The following is a 24,282-nucleotide window of genomic DNA, read 5'->3' as shown; positions in this document are numbered from 1 at the left end:
CATCCATGGTCTCTTAGTTTCTGCAGTACCTCTATCCAGGACCTTCTGGCTTTCATCCTCACCAGTATTTTAAAACCAAACTGACCCCCTTTAGGTGAAATTTCAATTGTATTTAAGAAAGCTAGGTTTTGATTCCGAGTATCTTTTAAAGATGAATAACAAGCTGGAGAGACAGTGTGTCAGTTAAGAGTTCTATACTGCTCTTGCAGAGGACCTAAGTCTGGTTCCTAGCACTCTGGTCGGGCAGCTCAGAACTGCCTGTAACTCCAGCCCTAGGGGGTGTGGCACCCTCTTAAAATCTCCAGAGGCACCTGTGTGCTTATGCATATGTACCCCTCATTGCATACCCAGGTGAACTCGAAGGTCTTCTCTGAAGAAAACAGAAAGGGCTGGTGCAGCACAGGAGAGGCAGAGGGAGGCCTCCAAAGCCACTGCCATCAAAATTGCAAGGAAAGAGGTCTCTAGTGTGCAGAATGAGATTCTAGCCATAGTGGCAGCTTTTTGAGATTCCCCTGTGTATGAGCAAAGATGGGACACTGTTCTCAAGACAGAAGCTATTTTAGACAAAATGAGCAATCGTATGTAGCATTTTCTCCCAGATACACAAAACATTGGAATGATGTTTATAACAAGGCAAGGGATGTCAGCATAATATAAACATCTCCTTTTATGCACAAAAGACTCCTTAGCTTGAAACTTTGAGACTCTGGAGACCTCGGTGCACCTTTCCAAAGCAACTTAGAAAACAAATGACAGGGTTCCAGTGGTCTAGTCTCACGCAACTGAGAGCAGCTTAGCATAGGTGACAGTTGAAGGCTGACTCATTCATGCTTTTCTGGGGAACTTATGAATGAAAATGAAGTGATGGGACTTGAGAGATGGCTCAGCGGTTAAGAGCACTTACTGCTCTTCTAGGAGACCTGGGTTCAATTCCCAGCACCCACATGGCTGTTCACAACTGTCTGTAACTCTAGGATCCAGCACTGTAGCACAGACACACACACAGGCAAAACAGCAATAAATTAAAAAAAAAAAAAAGAATAGAAAGTGAAGTGAATAAATGCTTCAGTACTTGAAGACCCAGAGTTTTTCCTATTGTTTCCACAGATTAGAGGGATAGTTTCATAGCCTATAAAGTTCTTGGAACAAAGGTATTATTTCAAATTTAATTGTCCTGTCTTTTATAAAAGTTTATTGTGGGGGCCTGGTTTCCCTAATTTTATACTTTTTTTCTGAGAGCAGTGTTACCAGTCACTGTCCCTCACCATTTTACAATTTAAACTTAAATATTCAATGGGGCAGGACTCAGCACTGATCTTGGTTGTTTGATGCAACCCCTGGTGTGTGTCTTAATTTCATGTTCCCAGTCAGGACAGGGTGTTCTTACTGGAAGTGCTTTCTTGTCAAAAGTTCCTGAATTCTGTTCACACCTTTAACACGTGGACACTACTGTTTATCATGTCCCGCTCCATCTTCAGTGTTTAGCAGATCCTCTGTTTTGTTTTGTTCTTTTATGGACAGTAAAGCATGTCCTTAAAAGCATGTCCCTACCACTAACCGTGTGTGTGTGTGTGTGTGTGTGTGTCTCCACATGTTTGTAGGTGGCTCATGTGTGCACACCTGCATGTATGTATGCATATGTACTTACGGTTTTCAGTTTTATAGCTTCTACTCCACATATAAAAATTTAACCATTATAAATGTAATTATCTCTTAACCATGTAATTATCTTTTAACCAGTTCTTTAAGAAGTGTTTTATTGGAATATTAATAGACCATAAAATTCACCCAAGTATATGATTTTATGGGTTTTTTAAGCATATGTAAACATCTCCAAGGATCTTTTAAGAACAGTCTCATAATGTGCAAGAGAATTCTGTCCTCATTTTCCTTACTACTTTAGCTGCTCAACCCTGAGAATCCACGAGCATGTATCCCTATCTCTCTAGAATCGCCTTTTCTGGATGGTTTATATAAATGGAATCTTATTGATTTTTGTGGCTCATCCTTGTTGTATCATGTACTTTATTTCTTTTTATACACAAATAAAATGGTTTTCACTGTTATAACATTTTGTGATGTATCCATTAACCAAGTACCATTTTATTGTTTCTGGTCCTGGCTATGATGAATGATGCCGTTATGAATCTCTCTGCATGAAGTTTTGTTTTGATGTGTCTTTCATTTCCCATGGGTATAGTTATGTATGGTTGTTGGGCCCTGTGGTAACTCAAAGTTTACCAATTTAAAGAACTTTTAGACTGCCTTCCAGTGATCAGAACACTCACACACCTACGGAAACTGTAAGGGCTCCAGTTTCTCCACGTTCATCAGTTCTTGCTATGTATCTGTCCCTTGTTTTATCATAACCATCCCCGTGGGTAAAGATGAACTCTCGTTAAGATTGGAACTTGTGTTGTCCTTATGACTACTAGTGTTAGGCCTCCTTGTGTCTCTTGACTTCTCTACCTTGTTTTGAAGGAATGTTTATTCAAGCCTCATCCTTTTTCTATTTTTTTCAAATTTATTGCCTTTTGGTTATGTTATTGGAGGATTTTAAACACTGAATATTATACTCTTATAAGATACAATATTTTCAAATATTTTCTCTAATTATACAGAGAAGTTTTACTTTCTACATAGCATCTTCCAGTATATAATTTAAAAATATTATGAGATACAAATGATCAAGCTTTCTTGTGTAGTCTATGATTTTGGTGCCTTATCTAAGATAATTGTCAAAGTGAAGTTATGAGGATTCACCACTGTTATTTCTTCTTAGCTCTCTACACTTTTAGCTGTCACATTTGGGTCTTTGATTCGTGTTGTTTTGTATATGGTGTGAAGAATAGGGCCAACCAACATTTTCTTCTGTATGTTGATGCTCAGTTGTTGTAACACTCTTTATTTAGTAGACTATTCTTTCTTTATAAAGCTTCTTGATATCCTCATTGAAAGCCAGTTAATAGCAGCTCTATGTGTTTATTTCTAGATTCTCAGGTCTGTTCCCTTGCCCAGTCATCATGCTAGTGTTAGAAGTATATTTTGAAATCAGGGGTTGGAAACATTCGGTTTTATTGCTGATTGCTTTTTATATGATTTATATAACATTTTATGTTTTCTGCAATTTCCTATAAAATTCGATAGGAATGTCTTGAATCTGTATTATGTTTAAGGTTTTTATTATTATTTTAATCTTATCCTCCAATCCAAGAACATGGGACATCTTTCTATTTATTTATTTATTTATTATTTATTTATTCTATTTAGATATGAATAAAATTATTCATATCTTTTGTAATGTTGCATTAGCTTTTAGTATATCAGCCCTGGAACTTCTTGAAAAAATTTCTTCTTAAGCATTTTATTATTTTCAATGTTGTTGGAAGTAGGGTTTCTTTCTTATGTTTTTCTTGTTCACACAGAAAGAAGTTTGATTTTTGCATAATGTTTTTGTACCCTGAAATCTTACTAAATCCTTATTACCTATGGATTCCTTGAGATTCTCTTTATACTAAATCCTTATTACCTGTGGATTCCTTGGGATTCTCTTTATACAGTGCCAGGCCACTTTGAGTGGAGATAATCTTCCTTCTTTTCCAATGTGAATGTCTTTTATTTCTTTCCTACTAACTAAAACTTCCAGCACAATTTTAAGATGAAAGTCATGAGAATGGTCCTCTTTATTGCTGATATTAAGGGGAAAGCATCTACTCTTCCACCCTAAACTACTGAGCATTAACTGTTTTATCTGTGTGCTCCTTATTAAGGTTTTTTTTGACAGTTTCACACATTTATATATAATGAATTTTAGTCACTTTTATCTCTTCTCTGTTCTCTGTCCTACTGAAACTCTTCGTCTCAGTAAGTCTCACTTTCCCTCCCATAGTCGTTTTGTCTGTGATTCAATGAGCTTAACTGGTGATTTTTGCATGAGCACAGGTGAGAGGATGTTTGCTGGAGCAAGGAAACTTGCCAGTTGCTACACCACTGAAGAAAGTAGCCTTTCCACAAACATCTTATAATGGCCAATAGTTCCTCAAGCAGAAGTGGGGCCTCCCTGGCTCCTTCCCTGTCAACGATGAAATATTAGTTGGTCCAGTTTTGTGCAGGTCCTGGGAGATGACCACAGGTGTAATTAATAAGTCATGACCTACAAGACCTCTCATGGGTGTATTTCCCCATCTTCTGGCTTCTAGTATTTCTGCCTTTCTTGGGTAATGTTCCCTGAGCCTTGGAGAGCATGCTCCAGTTGGGGTCAATCATTCTACTATGGCTTAATCTTTATACTTTGGCCAGCTAGATTTTCTAATGACTACTTACCCAGTCAAAAACAACTCTTCCGTGCTTTATCTTAAAAACTGTTTCCTTTGGGAAAACAACAACAACAACAACAAAACCCAACTGTTCCTCATTTCTATACATTTGGGCAGAGAGTGCTTTAGTGGTTCAGCAAACAGTGCTGTGAATGTTTGCCACCCGCTTACTTGCCATGGGTCTAGCATGGTAATTGGAACACAAAGGTAGTTGTCAGTTTTCTGTCCAGTTCTCCATTATTTAATATGATAGGCAGGACTAGGTAGGGTATCAGTCCATAGGGAAAATATTGGAAAATGTTTGTGTGTCTTTAATCCGTGTAATAAATCTTCAGGATGTAGTGCACAGGACCTTCAAGGTGTTCTTCTTTAATCTAGAGGAGCAGTTCTCCATGTGGTCCTTGACCCCTTTGGGGTTGAATAACCTTTCCACAGGGATCATAATCAGATATGCTGCATATCAGGCATCTTATGATTCATAACAGTAGCGAAATTACAGTTATTAAATAGCAGCAGAATTAATTTTATAGTTGTGGGTCACTGCAACATGATGAACTGTATTAAAGAGTCACAGAATTAGGAAGGTTGAGAATTACCGCTCTGGAGGAAACTTGGGCACTGAGGATGACTGAGAGATAAGAGGTTCCAGAATGAAGGGAATAATGGCCTTCCATCTTCTAGGACAAAAGCTGGAACAGTAATGAGAATAATCAAGGGATGTTTGGATGTGAGAGTGGCTGTTGCCCATCATCAACAGTCCCTTCCCCATGTCTCTGGGCTCAGGTCAGCCATATTTACCAGCACTCCCTGGGCCCTGAGTTTCTTCTCAGTCCCTCGGGTGCTGAGCGTCAGGTATCTTGTAGCTGTTCTGCTATTCCATCTTACAGCTTATGACAGTTCGAAAATGTTTCACAACTTTCGAAGGCAGCAGAGCTTCTGAAAGTTGAAGTCAACACTGAACCTCAAAAGGACTCCAGCCCTCTTAGCCTTCCCACCTGCATCTGCTCCCTTGAGTGTCAATTCTGTTTGTCCACTCCAGAGAACAGCTGAACTCTTGAGGACAGCCTGTGTATAACTTTCCTAGCATTTTTTGCAGCTGGAATTCTTTGTGCTCTCTGGTTGAGTGTTTCAATAAGGAACACAAAATCCAGGCCCTCCAGCAGCATCTTCTTAACTTGGAAGTCCATGTGGAATTCTTTGCATATATACTTGTTTTTAACAACCATGCTGATTTTAACGGCTGTAAACACTGATGCCCAGGACAACACAGAGCTAGTGACGAAAGTAGGATGAGGACTCAGCCATGTCTGGCTCATGATGCACTGCCAGGTAAACTGGCAAGGAAGTTGCAAATAAGAAGCACCTGTCAGCCGGGTGGTGGTGGCGCACGCCTTTAATATCAGCACTCTGGAGGCAGAGGCAGGCGGATCTCTATGAGTTCTAGGCCAGCCTGGTCTACAAGAGCTAGTGCCAGGATAGGCTCCAAAGCTACAGAGGAACCCTGTCTCGAAAAACTAAAAAAAAAAAAAAAAAAAAAAAGACACACCTGTCTTTTCTAGCCTGCTCCAGTGGTGCATAAATGCCCCAAACTACATCCAAGATTTGGTTGTTTTTATGTAGAGGCTTTGACTTCTCATGCAAGAAAATGGAACATACCGCCTTTAACTGATATTTTCTCTATATTGGCTGGGTGACAAATGTCATTTTAAGGCCTTTTCTTAGACATTCTGTTAATTTTTAAAGCCCCCATTGCCTTCGTGTGAGCATTCCATGTGGGAGAAAAATGGCCATGTAAGGGAAGGAGTTCCTTAAATCATCTGTATTTGCCTCAGACAGCTGGGGTTATTTGCAAACCCCAAATCCACACATCAGGATATGCAGCTCATAGACTTCTCCAGCTGCTATCCTGGTGGTGACTTCTGGGTCCAGCCATTATCAAAGCCTGTGATAAGTTGTTGAGTGTGTGGCATTCAAGATTCTCTTTGATCTAATTCCAAACAGAAAGAAGTTGTGCTATTTGTAGGTGGCCTCCCTCCTAACATATGGGTGGCAGGCTCTAAGAGGTTGGCCTCTTTAGGGTAGCCGCCCAGGCATGCTGCCTTGTATTGTGCCCCTAGTGTCAGAGTTGATATTTTCCAGGTGTACAGAGGCAAGGCAGTATTTGTATATCTACCAACATCAATTTTTCAGGCATTAATCTTTTAAGAATTCCCTGAATTGTTTTTATCCTTTTCTTTTCTTCCTTTAAGTCAGGATCCCATAGTGGAACCAAGCAGGTGAGAATGGAATAATTGGAGACTGCTATTTTTTCTTTTCCCACAGAAAATTATTTAAAGAGAGAAGCCAGAACTTTACATGGGAGATACCAAGAAAAGTTGGAATTTATGTTGTCAGCTAAGGTGACTTTAGGTTTTTTGCTTAAGAATGTTTTTCTACCTTCTTTCCACAGACATACTTCAATGACAATATCCTCACCCTGATACGGACCCTGGTGACAGGAGGAGCCACGCCAGAGCTTGAGGCTCTGATTGCTGAGGAGAATGCACTTCGAGGGGGCTACAGCACTCCCCAGACACTAGCCAACAGGGACCGTTGCCGAGTGGCTCAGTTAGCCCTGTTGGATGGCCCCTTTGCAGACTTAGGGGTGAGTCTACAGCTCAGACGATTCCTGAGCCGTGTTTGCAGCAAGCCTGATATGAATGAACCGTGTGACATGGCGATAGGCTATGCATCTGTGTTTCTCTCTTCCATTGTAACAGACTAAAAAGATGGTATTTACATGACCCTGTTTACCAGGTCCCACGCTTTATACATAGACATTCATGCAACTCCTCCAACCAAATATTTCTCAGGCAACTAAGGCATGGGACATTTCCACCAAAGCATCCTGACTTTGGGATATGGCTCTCGCCTCCACTGCTGTCTTCCTCAAAGATTTTCTTCCCACCCATGGACGGGCTAGTTGCCAACACCACATACCTAAGTTTAGGAAACATTTTTTGCAGGGTCCTTGTAGCTCAGAGGTACTCCACTTTGACTCTCTCTGAACATGGGGATGCCTGGCCTCGAACTCTGCCACCAGAGTTTTTGTATCTATATACTGTTGACACAAAAATTACAGCTCTCATCTTAAAAGGGAATAGTTTATTCTGGAACTATTTTGAGGGACCATGGCTCAGGAACACAGAATAGGTTATCCTGAATTCCTTGTTCCCACCTAGAAGCAGTTTCATGAAGTTGTGTGGTTTTTACGGATCAAGGAAAATTACAAATCAAGGCAACTTTAAAATACACGGATACAGCAAAATACAGCAAGATGGATAAAGCTTTACTATAGGCCCCAGATGTTATCTAATGATTTTCTTAGCTTTTGGGTTTGTCTAAGCTCATGGTCTGCTAAGTTAAAAGATTCCGAAAAGGTTTCTATTAGCTACAAGATATTAGTTCTGACAGAGAGGTATGTAAATGGATGGTTCTTTGCCACCTGCCAGTTCTCAAATACCCAGCATTTGATTTCCAGTTTATCACACAGAATCTTATATTAACTATAAATGCTCAGCCAGTAGCTCAAGCTTATTCCTAACTAGCTCTTACTATTAAATTAAGCCATCATTCTTACTTATGTTTAGCCACACGACTTGGTACCTTTTCTCAGTATGACACTCTCATCTTACTTCCTCTATATCTGGCTTGAGACTCCTGACTCTGTCCTTCTCCTTCTCATCATCCTTAGTTTGGTCATCCCACCTATACTTTCTACCTGGCTTCTGACCAATCAGTGTTTAAACCAATTCAAGTGACAAATCTTTACAGTATACAAGAGGATTATTCCACAGCAGAGGTGGGCAGGGAATGGTTGCTGTAAAGGACTAGAACTATCCCAAGTTATGGTAATTAGCTTCTGGACCAGAAGCTTCCTAATCTTACTACCGTACTGCAGTTCTAATCATAGTCTCTATAGACATAACTTCTTCTCAGGAGTTTTTGTTCCCAGTGTCATCCAGGCACTGGTGAGGTTTAAAGCATGAAGGCAATTGTGTGTGTGCAGAACAATTGACCAAAGTGACAGGATCTCAACTGGCACTTTTGATGACTTGAGGTCTCCAATGCAAAACCTTGGTCTTAGGATTTCTGAGTCTGGGCCAAATCCTGCTTCCCTATACCTCCTTTTCATGATGGGACCAGAGTTTCCTTTGGTTTCTCTGTACTCACTACTCTGTACTATGTCAGACACTTTGGAAAAAGTGTGCCACCTTGACCTTGACTCCAAAAGCACCTGTATAGATGTGTTTAAGGAGCGGAACCAGGAGCCTAGGAATGTATTTCCCTATTACACTATGTATTGCCCAGAATGTACCATCGTGGAAAAGGTCTTGTTTCGTAACACATCAAATGGCTGCTTGTTTGGCCAGGACCTATATTAGACTGATGAAGGTAAATTTCCATCATCAGTAGTTCTTATCCTTATCACTTCCTTACTAATCCAGTTGAATCAGATTAATATTTTCAGTAATGGAAAAATGTGGGACCTTTTGTTGTCTAATATGGTGCTCATCATGAGAGTTCCAGTGAGAGCAAAGACAAATGCATTCTCTCAGTTTCTAGTGAGTCTACTCTGTCGTGCTGATCTGTATAGTAAAGTCTACTTGGTATCACACACCTGCTTGAAGTCCAGAATTTTCTATGCATTTGCAAACAATCACATTGTTTTCGCCTTCTGAGTTAAGCCCCAGAACTCGGGGTGGTTGTGAACTGATTAGTGCAGTGAATCCCAGCTATCTCACCTACAGACTCCCACATGCCCTTCACCTAGACATCTTTGAGGTCTGCAAATTGTGCTTTTCACACAGTCCTTCTTGGAGTCTTCTCACCAGAGGGCTTGGGGCTGCTCTTTTATTCTTGCAGTGCTTTTCATTATCACTTGGACAGTCCTGACAATATGGTCTCATCACAGTGGACACAGCTGAGCACAGGGAATACAATCCTTGCTTTGCAGAGTTCACCTCTTCTCTCTAGCTCTACAGCTGAGACCTTCCAGTGACACATCCCCATCCCAGGTGAAGGAAGCCAGGAGTGTGTTTGAGCTATGGACACAACTGGGTGACCACCAGGGGAAGCCTGGTGATGGTCAGTTCCCTGACCTCAAACATACTGGATCCAAGCTGTTAACCATGCTGATGTCTTCAGGCACAGAGGGGTTGATGAAAAGCCGCCTCCCACCTTGATTCCCAGGCAAGCAAAAGCTGATGTTTCTCTTGTCCTTTGTTGCCTCCTAGGATGGTGGTTGTTATGGTGATCTGTTCTGCAAAGCTCTGAAAACGTATAATATGCTTTGTTTTGGAATTTACCGGCTGAGAGATGCCCACCTCAGCACCCCAAGCCAGTGTACAAAAAGGTGAGTGCATTGTCCCACTTTCCATCTCACCTGAGTGCAGGGGCATCAGTGCCTTCTCTCGTTTCCTGCAGGCAAAGGTCTCTATGTGCATGCCTTCAACATACTGCCCATGTCAAGTGTAACACTGACCCCAGGAGTTATAACAAATATTTCTTTAAAAAAAACTGAAAAATGAATGTGAAGTCACTGAGGCAAGGATTTGTTTACCCCATTACAAAAGCCAGAATCCCGAACTCTGGTCCCTCACATCCCTTCCTTGGTCCCTAATGTGGAGGTGCTTCACATTGATGCTATATTTTGATTTATATATTTTGTAATTGATTGATTCACTTTCTTTCTTATATCTAAGTTTAAGAAACTTTTATATTACCACTTTGCACAAAAATAGATGATGATTTGGGTATGCTAGTTGTGTGCTTTCCCTTACATGCCTTAATTTAAACTCATAGCAGGTAAAACAGTAATTCTAGAATTACCCAAGCCCATGAGTTTGTGTAGTGATCCAGGAAATATTGCCGTAGAGGTACTTCTCAGATCTGTAGTGTAGTGTGTGTGATCCAGTAAATAGTGCCCTGGAGGTACTTCTCAGACCTGTAGAATAAAGTCATCTGTGGGATTTAAAAAAATACTAGGGGCTGGAGAGCTGCTTCAGCAGTTATAAGCACTGACTGATCTTTCAAAGGACCCAGGTTCAATTCCCAGCACACATGACAGCTAGCAACTCTCTATAATTCTAGTTCCGGGGCCTCCACAGAGGCATGAATACAAAACACCAATGCACATAAAATAAAATAAATTACTTAAAAAAATACTGTGATTAGAGTAATTTCCACAGTGTGTAAGAAAAAAATTACATGTACTTTTAAAATTATATACCAATGTTTATGTATTTAATGCCCGAGAATTACAGTATATAGCCAGAGTTAAAAATTGTCGTAGTCTAATGCTAGGTAGTGGCACTTGGGAGGCAGATCTCTGAGTTCAAGGCCAGCTTCATCTACTGAGCGAGTTCCAGGATGGCCAGGACTACACAGAGAAACCCTGTCTTGAAAACCAAAACAAAACAAAAATTGTTGTATACTGATGTGTTCCAACATGGCAATGAATACGAGATTCGCCTATAGAGCTTTCCAAGGCCGGACTACCGAGTCTCCCACCCCAGGGCTTGTGAGTCCACAGATCAGGGTGAGTGAGGTTACTTGAACTTTTTCTTCTGTTTTTAGTTTGTTCATTTTTCCTTCTTTCCTTTCTTATTTTCTTCTTTTCAGTGCTACTTATTGAATCCAGGGCCTCCTGCCTGCAAGGCAAATGCTCTGCCACTTAGCTCCATCCCCAGGGAAACAACCTATCTTTTTTCTAAGGTTCCTGGGAGCCTCTGAGAACAAACTCATAGATCCATTGCTACAGAGTCAACATGGTGATCACCGTAGCCATGCATAGAAAGCTTGGTAGAATAGGGAAGAGGCGGGTCAAGCTCTTATAATCAGAGAACTGTTATTTAAGAAGTTGTAGGGAAGACAAACAGAGACCCTGTGGAGTGTCTGTGGCTGTCAGGAATTTCTAGTATAGAAGCTACAGCCCAATCAGGTGACTGTTTATCATGAACTGGACCTTTGTAGGAAAAAATGCATATGGTTCATATGAATTATGGTGTGGCTTTTTTCATCACCAGCTCTCACTTGGCACCTTTGCCTGGTCTTCTGACTGCCTCACTGAGTTAAACATGAAACTTTTCTTTCATTCGGAAGAGGATTCAAGTCTACAGAACCATCATCCAGTTCCTCAGATAGATTGGGGCAGCCAGGCAATTTGGTTTTTGACTCAGGGAGAGTTAAGTCATGTGTCTGCTCCACTGGGCCTGTGACCGCTTTTCTTTCTCTCTCTAGGTATGTCATCACCAATCCCCCCTACGAATTTGAGCTTGTACCAACAGACCTGATCTTCTGCCTGATGCAGTTTGACCACAACGCTGGCCAATCGCGAGCCAGCCTGTCTCATTCCTCCCACTCCTCACAGTCCTCCAGTAAGAAGAGCTCCTCCGTCCACTCCATCCCGTCCACAGCAAATCGGCCAAACCGGCCCAAGTCCAGGGAGTCTCGCGACAAACAGAAGTACGTTCAGGAAGAGCGACTTTGATATGTGTATCCACCGGCACCGTGTGTGAAACTGTATCTGCTACTCATTTCCCCAGTTGGTATTCCAACAGAGCAACTTTCCTGTTCCCTGTAGTCCCCTCTTTTTTCGTTTCTTTTCCTTTTTTTTTACACATTTGCATATGTATGATAGTGTGCATGTGGTTGTCATTTTTATTTCACCACCATAAAACCCTTGAACACAACAGCGAATAAGCGGATGGACCAAAAGTTATTTATGATTCTAGGGGGGAATAACCCAGAGGCATCCTCCAGATGTAAATAGCTCGCTACAGGAATGAGTTCACAGATTAGAAGGGAGCACCTGCAATCTGTCAGTTAGGCAAAGCAGGTTAATTCCGATTTATCAGGGCCATCAGAATGCTTTGGGTTTTGATTTGTTTTGTTTTGTTATTTCTTTTCTCTCTCTTTTTCTATACACACAGTAAGTTAGCACATGATCATTTGAAACAAGCAACCAAAAGGAACGAAAGTGCATTGATCGGTTCCACTCTGGGCTAAAGTACCACAAAACATTTGGAAAGCTTTCAAAGTATGCGCAAAAGATGATTAAGCACCTGCTTGTTGTGAGAGAGCATCAGAGATTTTTTTAAAACTTATTCACCAAAGCCTTTTTGTCTCAGAGCTAACTTCTTTCAGAAGTTCAAGTGAATGTTTCTAACTTTAATGCAAAGAGGAAAACAGGTTTCCACCCCTGGATGTATCAAATCGTAGTCATTTCATATACCTGAAAAGAGGTTTGGTTGCATATTAAATTGTTATTCTGTCTCCTTATGCTGCCATAGGGATAGCTAGTTTTTTTCTTTCACTTTTGACATTTGGGATGAAAAGCCATATGTATCATAAATATCAAATGTAAGTCATTAAGAACTGCCTTCCTGGGACTTTTACATCTTTTAAAAGGTGAATCACTTACCTTATGTACAGAATAAATAACGCTCAGAAAAGAGCAAGTATTTTTCCATGCATTCTCAGGGGACCTTTTTATTCCCCTTTGTTTGACTAATGAGGGCCCCAAAGCCAGGGCAATTCGGGCTGGAGCAATGGTGAAGTGAGAGGGAGAAAGTCCCAGCCACAGATAATGGTTTCTGTAGGAGCTGACATGCTAGATAAATCAGGATATAGGAGGATGGAGTGACAGTTGGTTGACTCAACAAAGACAGAAACTAGTGCCCACATTGAAATTGCTAGCACAGCTGTATGATGCACAGTCCCAAAGCAGAAGGCTGGCAGGAGAAGTTCACCATAGGCAACCTCTTTAACATACAGCCAATTCACATGGGCAAGCGAGTGATGGGGAGAGAGCTTCTCCTTTCATTTCAAAACAGGAAGGAAAGGGCTGCAACAGCAAGCCAAGCACATTTCAGTAGTTTGTTGTTTGTTTTCTTTTATTCTTTTTTTAAAAACTGTTAGTCAACAAGGGAGGGAAGATAAACTGATCCCCTTTCCCCCAATATGCAATCACCAGATGTTTTATGCATGCAAATTACATTCTAGGAACATAGGAGTTCTGAGGAATTGGCCAACTTTACCATAACCAAATTCTGGTATGGCTAGACTAGCCTTGGGTGCATATGAGCCTATCTGAGATGTTTGCTTAGAAATCCTCGGCTAGAATAAAGGGCAGGAAGGAGGGGAAAGTTTGTAACAGCTGTAGCGTCTCTTTTTAAAAAGGTGTTTTTATGGTGAATGTTTGGGTTTAGATTTTGGATCCCCTGTCCCTTCCAGCATGATGGTTTTGGACATTTGCTTGCTGTGTGATTGACAAGCACTTTTACTGACAAAAATGGTGAGGCTCAATCAGAACCTCCACCTCCTCCCACACCAAAGACAGGGCCAGGGCAGTACTCCAACCAGCAATGGGTGGGGAGTCATTGTGTACCTGGAAATTCAAAAGTCCCGTGAGTGGAAGCATTTTTTTTTTCAAATTATTTTTGTCCTTATGTATTTTGATTTATATATGACAAATATCTATCTCTTTATATATAACTATATATGACTATATATATATAACTATATATATATAACTATATATACATTTCCCCTAGTTTTGGATTATGAGAGATCTTCATGCATTCTTTGCAAAGGAGGTTATGAAGTTATGCCCTCAGATCATTTATAACTATGAGAATGTGCCAGTTAAAGTGCTCAGCAGGAAATACTGACAGTTTAAAAGCATTGTAAAACTCACATAGCTTACTTCTCTCTCTAAAGTGCAACAAGGATGACTAGAGTGGGCCAAGGTATGACAATTAATGGTTCTGCATGACCTAGCCACTGCTGGGGGTTTTCTTCTATAACGTTGTCCTTGTGAAACTTTTGTGGAATTAAAAAAAAAGGAGTTACAAATTTTATTCTGTTATTGGTTTGTTTATTTTTATTTTTACTGTTCTGTTTGTGGTTCTATTTATTTTGTTTTGCTTCTCCCCCTCCTCCCTCCTTTCTTCCTTCCTTCTTCTTTTTCTTCCTCCACTTTCTCAATTGCTCAGCGCCATGAGGCTGTGCTGCTGCTATGGCTAGATCCCTTAGAGTTTGTTTTGGTGTTCTTGGGTTTGGGGATTGGGTAATCTGGGGGTAACTTCTCTCCATCTGGCTTGCCTTCAGAACTGCACGTGGCCTCCCCGCCCACCTTGGTACCTTACCCCAAATCCAAAAGCATTTTCCCATTGAAAAACCCAGCTTCCTCCACTTCCCCCATCACCACCACCACCACCCAAACCCAGCCCTCATCGGTCTGTTTACCTCTCTGTGTTGATCTTGGCAAGACCCAACAGATCGAGCGATGATGCCAGTTGATAACTGTTTCTGTAAAACATTCACAGCTGTTCCGTTTGGCGAATGTGCTTCCCTGTTAACGGTTGATCTTCCTTTCATCTGTAATAGGAGGATTATTAATGGCAAATGCATTGGTCTCTTTTATCTGTTTGAACCCAGTCAAAGCCGGTGAGCTGAGAGTGCATGTCCAGTGCTGAAGGGGCTGATGACTCAGTCTGGACAGTACTCATGTGTCTCCTGCCACCTGCCTTTCAGAGTTTTGTTAAATCCCAACCGCAAATGGGGCAGACAGGTATAAAGCCAAAGTGTATTTTAATACTCTTGGTTAGTGGCTCCCGTAGTTGAGACTGTGATTGACTCTAATGGGAACAGACTGACATGAGATGAAATTTGGGGGTTTCCCTGAATTTTGGCCACACACTCTCCACTGGGTAGATCATTAAGATCACTGAGAACAGATGAGCAATGATTACTAATATATCTGATGGTGGCAAAGGGATCATGTTGAGTTCCCTCTTAAGAGCTGAAACTTCTATATTATATTTTTCTTAATTAGACAGAAGCTTCCTTAGGAAGGAGGCAGATGACTCTGTAGTTTCTCTTCCCTACTCCCCGTCACCCAGACGAGAAACAGAGAAGAAATGGTAGAAAGTGAGAGAACACTGTGAAGAGAAAAGCATGCATTTAATATGAATCACAGCTTGGAACTCAGTGATCTTCCCAGAGCTGGAAGAGAGAAGCAGTTTTTGAGCCTTTTAGTCCAATTTGCTTGGGCTTTGGAAAGGGTCGATGTTAAGTGAGTTGGTAAGCTAGGAGGAAAATCTCAGCACCAGCTGTCTGATAACTGTGGACATGTCAACATCCCTCACAGCTGTTACTGAAGTCCTTCTCAAATCTAGTTCAAATGGACCCTTGCACGTTCCGGTTTTCACTGCATTTTGGAGACATTTTAAATTCTATTCTGAAGTTAGGGCTTATGACTGAGGGTATTAAAGTAGATATATGCAATATATATTTCAAAAGACTCTCAACTTAATCGATTTTCTCACAGTTTTAAACTGTTTTATAATTTACACACATCCCCTTGGTTTATTTTTGGGAAAGTGCCAATTAATGCCTGAGGTGTTGATGGAGCTGATTTGCTGGTGTCGGACTCTTGGAGCCAGATTCTGCTTCCAAGCCAGGGGCCAAGCCCTATGAGCTTAGTGGCTAGAGAGACTGACCGTGCCTGTTGGCTGCATTATGGAGATCCTAGGTGACCTTTGACTGACTCTCTTTCAGCACGGGGAATGCCTTAAGGGTGTCTATATCCCAATAGAGATAATTATATCAACCTTCCAGGTTCCTATAGCAACAGGCTCCTTGAAGAACATGAAAGTACAGAAACTTCAGGGAGTGGAAGATAAGACAGGGTACAAATCAATTTCTCCACCAGCTTCCATCAGCCAATGCCTGCTTTGTCATAATATGATAAGGAAGTAGCTGTGGGCACCTGTCACTAAGCTGGTTAAGTATCTCTCATAAGGAGACTGCACATGGAAGTGAGTGAGAGAAACTCCTGCTACCTAAGAGGAAAGAGTGTCCTCAGGGTTTGACAGGATACAGAGATGCAGTGACAGTCATAGTGGTCCATTACAAAGAAGTGAGATCAAGGAAGCTTGTCTGGGTCTGGTAGAGACTATGCTTATGTCTATGGAATGGCTGTGTTCTGCTGAGGCAGAAGAGGAGGAGACAGGATGTATAGTTTTGCCCGAGATCATCAGGATTTTGTGAGCAGAGGAGGAACACCACACTGCCTATCAGAAATGTAACCCAGGAAACCGCATGGAGTTGCCCTTGTAGGCTGGAGCTCCCTGTAGCCATTGCTGACTCATTGTTCTTGCTATCCAACTGGGATCTTTTCCTTCCATGCCTTTGCTCTCACAGCCTCAGCTCGTGATGCTACAGAGTGCCTAGTGTTCCAAGTGCCTTTATCAGTTCCCCTTTTCTGCAGTCTTCTTGGGGGTGTACTCATGTGAAAAGACTAAAGCCCAAGACACTGACAGCTCATGGAGCCAGCAAATGCTCAGTGTTCAGAGAGCAACTGTTTCTCCCTCTGTTCGTGGAGCTTTGGAGAGCTCAGCCCCTCCTTACCATAGTAACTGTCCCCCAGGAAGGAATCTAAACCGTTGTTCTAAACCCTACCCTTGTACTAGTGAGGGAAGGCATAGGTGGTTCTCCAAACATCAAGGGAAATCTGATGTCAGAAACAAAGACCCACTACATGAGAGCCCTGAGTTCCCTAGCATAACACCGTATTACCCTTCCTCTCAGTCACCTTCCAGATGAAGTCTGCCTATAAGATCCTATCTTGTCTCTATTGCCACATCTACATTCTTCAGGCAAGTCCCCAATTCATACATACTAGGTTTCTCTCTCTCCCCCTGGCTTCTCCATTGAAGAACTTCATTTGTAAACACAGCATATGGAAGGTACCACCCAACCCACATCCTACTCTTCTCAGTACTAACCTTAAAGCTAATGCTTAGGCAGTGATTACAGCTATTGTGCTCAGCGAGTTACAGTTGGAAACACATTCAACTCTCATGATCAAAGCAGATGTTGGGGATATTAGAATCTCCTTGTGACTGACATTGGAGTCTGAAGAACACCAAAGTCCCTATCATTAAAAGCATTAACAAACTTATAGAATATTATTTGCTTACTATCTAACTGAATGTGTAGTAAGCCATTGGTACCTGTTCTGTTGACCTAGCCAACAAGATTAGGAAGACTATTTCCTCAACCCTGTTCTATAGAACAAATGACAACAAGATACTTTACACAGCGTTTTCAGAGCGGATAGGATATGAGAGAGCCAGGTACACATCACTCTAGACCACAAGCTGCTGCCATTTTACCAGCCACCTCCACATGGTGTGTCCATAGTGTGCATAATGGCTTAGTTGCTGTACAACATTACACTCTCAATAATGTAGCAGTCAGGTGGTGGTGGCACACATTTTTAATCCCAGCACTTGGGAGGCAGAGGCAAGTGGATCTCTGTGAGTTCGAGACCAGGCTGGTCCACAAAGCATGTCCTATGACAGCCAAGGCTACAGAGAAACCCTGTTACAAAAAAAAAAAAAAATTCAGATAGTGACATGCCATTTTTTTCCCTAACTCTAACTGCCTTGTGACAGAAGTTTCTGACAGATCACACAGAGTTCTCAGAATAGGGTATCATACATATGTCATCCTTAAGAAGTCTAAGAACAAACACAGTTGTTGTTTTTTTTTATTTTATGGGTGGGGGGGGGTCCTGGCACCATAAAAGCCTCGTAGCCCGCAGTACTTGTCTTAGGTCTGAAATAAGGCCGCATAGAAGAGATGAGCTAGCCAAGCATTGGAGTAGATTCCCTTTCTCACTCAGCACTTTCTAGAATTCCTGCTTTAGTCCTCTTCCCTGTGCCCAGTTTCGTATTGATCCATTGGTACAGCTTTGTCCTTAAAAGACAAGATTCCATATGCCAAATTGGCACATGGAAGCCCAATGGATGTGACCACTAAAATGTACCTCTCTCTGAAGATGATGGGAGACCTTTGTCCCTGGACATTCTAATAAGGTTCAGAACAGCTCACTAGCTCAGTTTCCTCAACATCTCACTTGACCTGGCCTCACACAGCATAGGCATTTAGAGTTTAGAAGACACTGAATTAAACAGTGGCTTATCAGCGGCAGTGAGAATCTCACCTCCCAGTTGGAGGTTTTTGCCTACAAATCTTTCCTTGCTTGAAGCTGCATTCCTCAACCACAGGGGCAAGAAATTTAAAGAGAAAGAAGAAATTTAAATGAGACCAGTAATGCTGTCTCTCTTACAGATAGCTGGAGAAAACTGATATTCTGTCCATGGTGAAAGGTCAAAGTGCCCCCTTTGAATTGAACTGTAAATACTAAATTCTCAACAGTTATTCTCTGCAGCAGTTGTAAAAAAAAAAAAAATCAGCAAATTGCATCTGTTTGGTCTTTCACCCAAAACACATCCCCCCTTTCCACCACCAAGACTTACTCTTCCTACCTGGCATGTGCAGCCTAGCACTAAATCCCTTCAGCAAAATCGTTCTGCAGAACTGTGCGGCCAGAGCCAAGGGCAGCTTGGGCCAACAGCGTAAACAGCAGGCCCCACTCAGAGCCTCATCTCTGCACATGAGCTGTTTGAGAAAGTTCTAGTTGGAAATTGTTTCCAAGACCTGGCAATGCTTTTAAAACATGATAACCATCACACTTTACTCTTCTCTGAAAGGTTAGTTTAATCGTAGATCACAAGAAATTGGTTTCCACAAATGCATAATGGTTCATCTATGTCACACTTGAACTAAATGGTTTTTTAAATGGAGCTGAAATTATTTTGATGTGTACACAGTCCCAGATTTCTATACAACCTTTTTTAACCAGCCCATCAGGAGTCTTGCCTCTAAAGCCTCATTAATAATTCAGATGTGCTGATGACTTTAAAAGATCTATGGAATTGAAGCTTAGGGAAAAAAAACCCTCCTCTTGACAAAAAGATAAATGAATGTAGAAAGAAGCTGTAGGAGGCTGGCAAGCTGTAGATCATCTCAGAGCAGATTGTAACTTTATCATTCTGTCAGGGAGGATAATTTAAAGCACTTAATCAGTTAGCTTCGCCGTGAGGATGGAACATTATGAGTTCCTATCGTCCAATCTGTTCAAATCAAAGGGAACATAATTAGAATAGGTAGGAGAACCGGAGCAGGAAGGATCATGGGGAAAACCATGCAAGAGGTAGCAAGTGTCCTGAGGGCAGAACGGAGCTGCCGAGCCTCCTTTGGGCTTTTCCCAATCATACCCTTGTCCCAGAGGCAGCCACATTGAAGAGCAAGAACACTGAAAATGGTGGGAAAACTGACCAAAAAGAGTGGTCATGAGCTAATCACAGATGCTTAATTTATAAGCTAACACACACACACACACACACACACACACACACACACACACACACACCCCGAGCTATCTGGGCAATCATTTTAAAAGGTAGGTTCACAACCAGACACAAGGCAGATGTAAATTATTCCATAAGCAATGAAAACAAATGCCATAGGGACCATTGTCTCTAGAGTAGTAACAGCATTGGCAAACTGGTTTCCTTTCCCTCTCCCTTCCTTCTGTCACGGTAATGAAGTCTACAGTCCCCCAAGCTAGATATTCTACTTCCCAGTCCCTTCCTGTCCATACACATGGCCAATTTTCAGAAAATTTCAATCCTAGAAAGGGGAATAGATAGAACTGAATCCTGTAAAATAGCACAGCTCAGCTAAGAGGCTGCTCCTCTGCAGAGCTGCCCTCCCAGTCCACCCCACTGGCTCTGACTCAGCAGCCTCTCTCAGCCTTTCCTGTATGGGATGGAAAGAAAAGTGGTGAGGCCCCAAGAGCTCTCCGCCGACAACTTGGGTTATTATAGTCAGCGGAGACACTGCCACCTGCAATGCTTTCCATGACTTCATACCCACAGACTTCTCCTTCTTTAAATAAAAACCTTTTCAAAATACTCTTTTAGAATGGTCTCCTATTCTGATTTTTACTCTTATTGGCCAACAAATCCTACGGGATTTCTTTAGGACACCTTCTCCACCAGACCATGGGAGGGATGCAGACAGGACAGAAGTGGTACAACTGACTTGTCAGAACAAAGCCAAGAAAAGGCTGGGTAGAGGTGAAACCAGGAAAGCATCTGAACCGTTTGTTCCGCAGTAGGGACCGTATCCGTCCACTCCAGCTTAGTCTCGAGGTTGGCCAACTCCTAGAGTCTCCCAGGCTCAATAGCAGATTCACTTTGTTCTTTACTTGCTACAGGAAAGAGAGGCATGGTTCAGGTTCTGGGGGCTTCTGTCCACTGCACTGTCTTAGCAATTACTCACTGTCAACTTCTATTGATTTCCTTTATGCATTTTCAATGAACTTTCCAAAAGCTTAACCTAGGACTAATTAAGCTTCTCATTTTTCCTTCTTGTTCTCTATCCATTTTGCCCTTTAGCAGAAAAGAAATGGTTTACAGATGAACCGGATAATGCCTATCCCAGAAACATTCAAATCAAGCCCATGAGTACCCACATGGCTAACCAGATCAACCAATACAAATCCACAAGCAGCTTGATCCCTCCAATCAGAGAAGTTGAAGATGAATGTTGACTCCCAGGAGACCAGAACTATTTTTTTAAAGCCTGACAAACTTCATAATGGTGATGTGACTTCTCTTCCTCTTCCATGCCGAATCACTGGTGGAAACACTAGAGTAAGCAAGAATTTGCAAGAAAATAAAGTAGACAGATCTTTCTCTTTGCCTTGAATATTGCTTCCATGTATTTTGGAAATGGTTTCATTTATAAATGAACATACTAAAATAGTCATGTATAGCTTCTAGGGTTTTAAATTATTTTTATTTATTAGAAAGAAAATATATTTTTTCTTTTTTTTTTCATTGCCAGATTATCTTCTCACATATCACAACAATGTAAAATCAAAATGAGTAAGTGGCCAGATTCCTTAAATGTGTATTTCTCTCCTTTCTTTCTTTTTCTTTGAGGAGAATGATGGTCACCACCCCAATTTGTAATTAAGGAAAATGAATTACTAAAAGAATTTAAGGTAGTCAACAATCTACATAAACATAAAACATATTTTAGTAAATTAAAAAAAAAAAAGTCCCAAGAGCAGAGGTAAATATTTGCATCTCCCCGGATGGGTGTGTGTTTAGACCTGTTTTAACACCAGCTCTTAGCAAATCAAACTTATTTATCCACACAATTGAAAGTCATATCTCTGTAGTTTCAGTTTTCATGCAGCGTTTCATGGCCTTTGTTCATATATCTAAAAGAAAGAGCTTTTTGCAGCTTTTCTGCAATTGCCAGATCGGGTTTAACCAGCCAGCTCAAAATATGCAGCCACATCTAGAATGCGGAAGTCCTGCACCAAGAGCAGGCTTGTTTGTTGTTCTCATGGTGGGGCCCCCTCCAAGCTCTTATGCTCCTCATCTCATACTCTAAATCACCCAAACAAGTTCTGTCAACTCTGGGAGGACCTGGTGAATTCTTTTCCCCATTCAGAGCTATTAGCCTGGAAGTTTGAGAGCATCATGGAGTAGTTTTACCGAATGCTTAGCATGCAGTATTTATTTAGACAGCAGACAATGTCCATTGTCAAGAAGATGTCTTTGGCTCAGATTTTTATTTGCTGGCTCTGCTTGGTTGAATTGCTGGGACAAAACATTCAAACTCGCTAAAAATATTTATGAAATCAATACCAACCGAAAGGAAAGTAAGTCATGCTCTTACAGTAGACTGTTAGAAAAAGGCCTTTGAAAATTACCAGCAATGAAATCAAATGTATCAGCCACTTCAACCTGTGCTCAAAAGATTTTTCTAGCCATCAGATGCAATTGTGATATCTCATCTCTGCTGTTGCATGCATGCCCAGTGTATAGTCAATCAACAACTGTTTCGTTCCAATGACTCAGAAAGTCTTTCAACCTCACGGTGATCAACCTCTGATATGATCATCAGGGTCTCTAGAGAAGCATGGGTGTGACTGTGATTTTTATTTTCTTAAAAATGTAAAATGTGGAAACTTCCTCAATCTAACCAAAATAGCCCCCAAAGTCCCATGACATCTCCTCCATTGATGTTTTAGATGACCATGGCTCTGTGGTACCTAGCTATGATAGTACAAATCAGAGCAGAGCAAAGCAATGCAATCGCCATGAAACCGTATGTCCACTAAGGACTCCAATTACCAATGTAGGCAAAATGAGCTTCCACCTCTGTCCACTCCCTGCAGAGCCAATGTAGTTGTGCTTCCACCTCGTAGGCATTGTCCTGCAGTGACTTGTCGGACTGTGGTTACTCTGTTGTCACATTTTGTAGAATTAGTTCTATAAAAGTATTGTGAATATAATGTGTGTCCAATTCGATTGTTAACACAAAAAATATTTATAATCAATCACTAGTCTACTCAGGCTAAAATGATGTCAGCAGTCTATATTCAGGCTTATAAACATTTCTTGGTTTCCAACAGAACCCAAATGTGTTAGTGAGGAGAATCCACTACTAGGATATTGACAGCATTCCTGAAAGCAAAGACTTCCTTACACATCATGATTTTGCATTGGGGTTACCTAAGTTCATTTATGTCAATCACGCTCTTCTTTCCTTCCTGAACCACAGTAGGCTCTTCTTCACACTCATTCCTACTAACCACCTCTGAATTTGTCTTAGTTATTTGATCTTCTATGGCAACCAATGTTGTTTATCTAAATAATCTTTCATTAGAAGAGTACCAGTCTCAACACTATGCAGAAGCATAACCCCTATCTCATTTCCCGTGATAGCTAGAGATTTAAATCTAAACTTTTTTTTAAACCACAATGGCTACAATGATAGTATCCTACAGCTAGGAACTCCTTCAGTTCACCTAGCAGCTTTCGAAACCCATGATAACAGAGTTCTATTTTCTTCTAAGATAGAGCAATAAATGAAAAACAAATTAAGTATGATTCTAAGGTGTTACAGAAAATGACCTGGTGGTGGCACCTTTGTCAAAAACTCAAAGCCCATCAATTGAAATAGAAATATCATTTTATTAAAAATAACTGGAGGTCTCAAGGCATTTCCCAAAGATCCCAATTTGTTTCTATTTGTTGAGTTTTGAGTCCTTTAAAGGTAAAAAAAACAAACAGACAAACAAAACAATAAAAAAAAAATCTGTCTTTCTAACCATATCCCCCTTGGGGCAATGGCAGTCTTCTCTGGCGTATTCCACATAGAAGGCTCTAATCTCTAGTCCCTTTGTAGGGTTTCAGAAAAGATAGTTTGGCAAATTCATGTTGCTTGAGTGCTTTGGGAATCAGGCCATTTGTAAAACAGAAACTACCCGTGAGTCCATCGTTGCCCTCACCGTCTTTCTCATGCAGGCAATGTGCTTTTTGTCTAATCAACTGTATTTTAAAATGTCCTCTCCAAAGCAGACGGAATGTATTCACTTAAAATGGTTAATGTTTAAGACTGATCGTGACTAAGTAACCTGGCCTTCCTTCTACAAGGTACACTTTGTTTTGGTTTGTTTGTTTCTTAAGTGATGGTAGTTTTTAATCAAGGAATTAGAGTGGTTTCTGTTGAGTTGAAGTAGAGAATGAGAAAATGTATGAAATTAGGGATATTTTGAATGGAAAACAAAAAGTGCCCCCAACTGTGCCTGATTTGAAAGTTCAAGAGCATTCAGATACAATTAACTATGAATATGTTCTTTAAATCCTCCAAATCTCAGTGACTTAAATCACTGACAGTGATTCCTTGAGCTGGATAAGGTCCCTTTCAGACCAATTAAGACAGTAGTTACATTGCCCCAGTCATTGTAGACAATCTTTCCAGAGCTGTAATCATGGCTCTTCTGGCCTTGTTGCCCATGTAGGCTTTCTGAGCTAAACCCAATATCCACTTTCTGCTCTGGACATAGAACAGTCAGGTTCATTTTTGAGCTTTTCAGCTTGGAAGCTCTCAGAGTTGAGATGAAAATGTTTACAGTCATGTTCACCTCCTTCATACAGTCAGATTCACCTCCTCACACCATCATATCCACCTCCATCATACC

General features: G+C 41.1%; 1 protein-coding gene across 16 annotated transcripts in view; it reads left to right on the top strand.

Annotated features, from left to right (window-relative positions):
- Nucleotides 1-21,327, top strand: part of Kcnma1 (potassium calcium-activated channel subfamily M alpha 1) — a 738,489-nt gene extending 717,162 nt beyond the window's left edge. For 6 of the 16 annotated variants that reach the window (XM_005367703.3, XM_005367686.2, XM_005367700.3 and 3 more), the window contains 4 exons: nucleotides 6,766-6,960; nucleotides 9,593-9,711; nucleotides 11,598-11,822; nucleotides 20,675-21,327. In XM_005367703.3, coding sequence (XP_005367760.1) covers nucleotides 6,766-6,960; nucleotides 9,593-9,711; nucleotides 11,598-11,822; nucleotides 20,675-20,699 — 564 coding nt within the window. In that variant the 3' untranslated portion in view covers nucleotides 20,700-21,327. Of the gene's footprint in view, nucleotides 1-6,765; nucleotides 6,961-9,592; nucleotides 9,712-11,597; nucleotides 11,823-14,078; nucleotides 14,108-20,674 lie in introns of all 16 variants that reach the window. The other 10 variants (XM_026789554.1, XM_005367704.3, XM_013353971.2 and 7 more) reach the window with 3 other exon arrangements.
- Nucleotides 21,328-24,282: the final 2,955 nt, after the last annotated feature.

This window comes from Microtus ochrogaster, unplaced genomic scaffold (genome assembly GCF_000317375.1).
Source record: "Microtus ochrogaster isolate Prairie Vole_2 unplaced genomic scaffold, MicOch1.0 UNK21, whole genome shotgun sequence".
NCBI classification, from domain to species: domain Eukaryota; kingdom Metazoa; phylum Chordata; class Mammalia; order Rodentia; family Cricetidae; genus Microtus; species Microtus ochrogaster.
Note: the sequence above shows the minus strand (reverse complement) of the source record. Positions and strands in the feature narration are given on the sequence as shown.